Raw genomic sequence first — 2,725 nt, forward strand, 5'->3', positions numbered from 1 at the left:
GGGGGAGTGTGTACACAAAAAATTCAGGAATACATAATCATTTAAACAACCAAAGGGCACATTCTGCAAGTCTGCCTCCTGGCTGCCAGCACTCAGTCTTTCTCTTTCCGTGAGTTTAGAATCCTCAGCTTCTCTTTCTCTCCATGTCTTCATCTCTGCCTCCATCTCTGGTGTTGCTGCTTCTCTGGATAAGGTCCCACATTCCTCTCATGCAATTCTTCCTTGATGGTCCTAGGGTCCTCTGTTCCTGGACTATAAAATTAACTGCTCCCTTCTTTTTGTTACAAAACTTCTACCTTTATAGTTGTGACAGTCGTAATTAGTCATGATTAACAATTATTCACTATTGAATCATAAGACTCTTATCCCCATCTCTTTTCACCAGACCTGTCTAAACAAGATGAAAACTATTCAGTGGGGATTCTAACATTCACAGCACACTCTGAAATTAAACTCCCTCTTGAAAACTTGTAAGCCAGTCACTTTATTACCCTCTACCTCCCCTCCATTTTAGGTAGCCAATGTCTAAGTTGCCTACTCCTGTCAACCCTGTATGCAGAGGGGATAGGATTAATCATTGATGTGAAGACTCCTTCCCTCTCAGATGGTATTTTGAGCTACTACATCCATAAGTGTAGGTCAAGCTCATCAAATTATAGGCATTTACACTTGTTTCCTTTATCAAAAACTTTAAAAAAAAAATCTTCCTCTAGCCATCGAAGCTAGATCAAATGGGTATTATCTACAAGTTTGGGTGTTCTTGTGCGTCTCCTCTCACTTCCTATCAGCTGGATTCTTTATTTGAAAGATTTATTTTATCAATGAAAAAACTTGAGCTAACATTTGAAAAGTTAAGTGGCCTTACTACAAATGGAGCTCAGCCATGGTTGGCTGGCAAAAAGTGTTAACTGCATTTGTCAAGAAAAAATTCAATCAACTCAGTCTTGATCCAAGTGATTTAATTATATGCCACTGCATCATACACCAAGAAAGCCTCTGTGCACAGCCACTGTGGCTAAGCAGTGTGATGTCAACAGTAGTGCCATACATAAATTTTGTCAAAAGTAGAGAGTTCATCAGCTGCCAGTTTAAGGAGTTACTGAGTGATCTTGACTCTGAGTATGGTGATCTTGTTTATCTCTGTGAAGTGCAGTGGCAGAGTCAAGGGAATACGTCCATGAGGTCTTAGGAATTTCGGGATATAGTTAAGCAGTTCATGGAGAGGAAGGGAAAACCTGTCAAGGAACTCAATGATAGCAAGTGTGATAGCTATGTGATCTAGCGTTCATGGTGGATCGTTACCAAGTAAATCTTACAACTGAATGTCAATTTGCAGAATGCCAACCAGCCTATCAGCTTCCTGCTTTCAAACATGAAATCATTTGAAATCATGTGCAAAGTGAAACTCAAAAGGAGTAACACAGTGTATTTCCCCACTCTGGAAGGACAAAAGCCTTTTATGACAATGGAACATATTGGTGAATGTATGAAACTAATTGAGGCATTTAATGAAAGATTCATGAACATGAAAAGTAAACGCATGGAACTGAACATCTTTGCTCACCGCTCAATGTGGAACCCGATGATGTGCCTGATAATCTACAACATGAAATCATTCAGCTACAAAGCAATAATGAGCTGAAACCTAGGTACGTAACCTCTCCTGCTTAATTCATTAAATAATGAATTTTTGAGGAGGAATGCATTGAAATATGCATCTGTGTCAGAACAATTTACTGCTATAAGCAGTTCTTTTAAAAACTTAGCATCGCAAAGAATCTACTGAGCATCATCAATACCAGCTAACATCACACACCTCACCAACAAGAAGCAGTTCCAGCCATCACATTGTTGTTGTTGTTATGTCCCGTGGAGTCGGTTCTGACTTATAGCAACCCTGCACAGGGTTTCCGAGGCTATAAATCTTTACTGGAGCAGAAAGCCTCACCTTTCTCCCACGAAAGAACTGGTAGTTTCGAACTGCTCACCGTGAGATTAACAGCCTGATTTGTAACATTAGAGGTGAGTTAATAAATGTTTGACCAAATATAACAGGCTAATTTTTAAGCTGATAATTTTGTACGGCCTGCGAATGATGTTATAAGCATCCAAATGACTGCCAGAAAAAGGTTCCCACCCCTGCAATACAGGATTTCTTTTTCTCCTGCAGAGCAACTGGTAGATTTAAACTATTGACCTCGCAATTTGCAACCCAACTCATAATTCATAACGCTAACAGGGATCCTGCCCTTGAGGGTAACCTTAAACGAAATTATAGACAGCAGTAGCTAGAGTTAATATACCCAGGAATTATCAAGATTCCTCTCTTTTATTCCCCAAATAAGTACGTCAGAAGAGGTAGGTAGTAATTAGAGCAAAGAGTGAAGCGTCCAGCTGATGTGAAGTGACGGAAGATGCACAAGAACATCCATACCTGCAGATAGTACCCATTTGACCTGGCTTCAATGGCTGGATGATCAGAACTCGACTAGAAGAAGAAAGAAGAGGGGAAAAAAAAAAAAAGAGTAATCTGCTACAATTTGATGAACTTGACCTATAGTTATGGATGTAATAGCTCAAAAGAGGGAAATCTTTACAGCCAGGATCATTCCCACCCCCTCAGTACACAGCGTTGACAAGGATGGGCATCTTAGACATTGGGTACCCAAATTGGTGAGGTTACAAAGGCAAGAAGTGACTGGCTTACAAGCTTTCAAGAGGGAGC

At 40.1% G+C, this 2,725-nt stretch overlaps 1 protein-coding gene across 1 annotated transcript in view; it reads right to left on the minus strand.

Annotated features, from left to right (window-relative positions):
* CCDC41 (coiled-coil domain containing 41) overlaps positions 1 to 2,725 on the minus strand; it is a 122,362-nt gene that overhangs the window by 31,134 nt on the left and 88,503 nt on the right. Inside the window, exon 11 of the mRNA XM_006871810.1 lies at positions 1,565 to 1,599. Coding sequence (XP_006871872.1) covers positions 1,565 to 1,599 — 35 coding nt within the window. The remainder of the gene's footprint in view (positions 1 to 1,564; positions 1,600 to 2,725) is intronic.

This window comes from Chrysochloris asiatica, unplaced genomic scaffold (genome assembly GCF_000296735.1).
Source record: "Chrysochloris asiatica unplaced genomic scaffold, ChrAsi1.0 scaffold00174, whole genome shotgun sequence".
NCBI lineage: Eukaryota > Metazoa > Chordata > Mammalia > Afrosoricida > Chrysochloridae > Chrysochloris > Chrysochloris asiatica.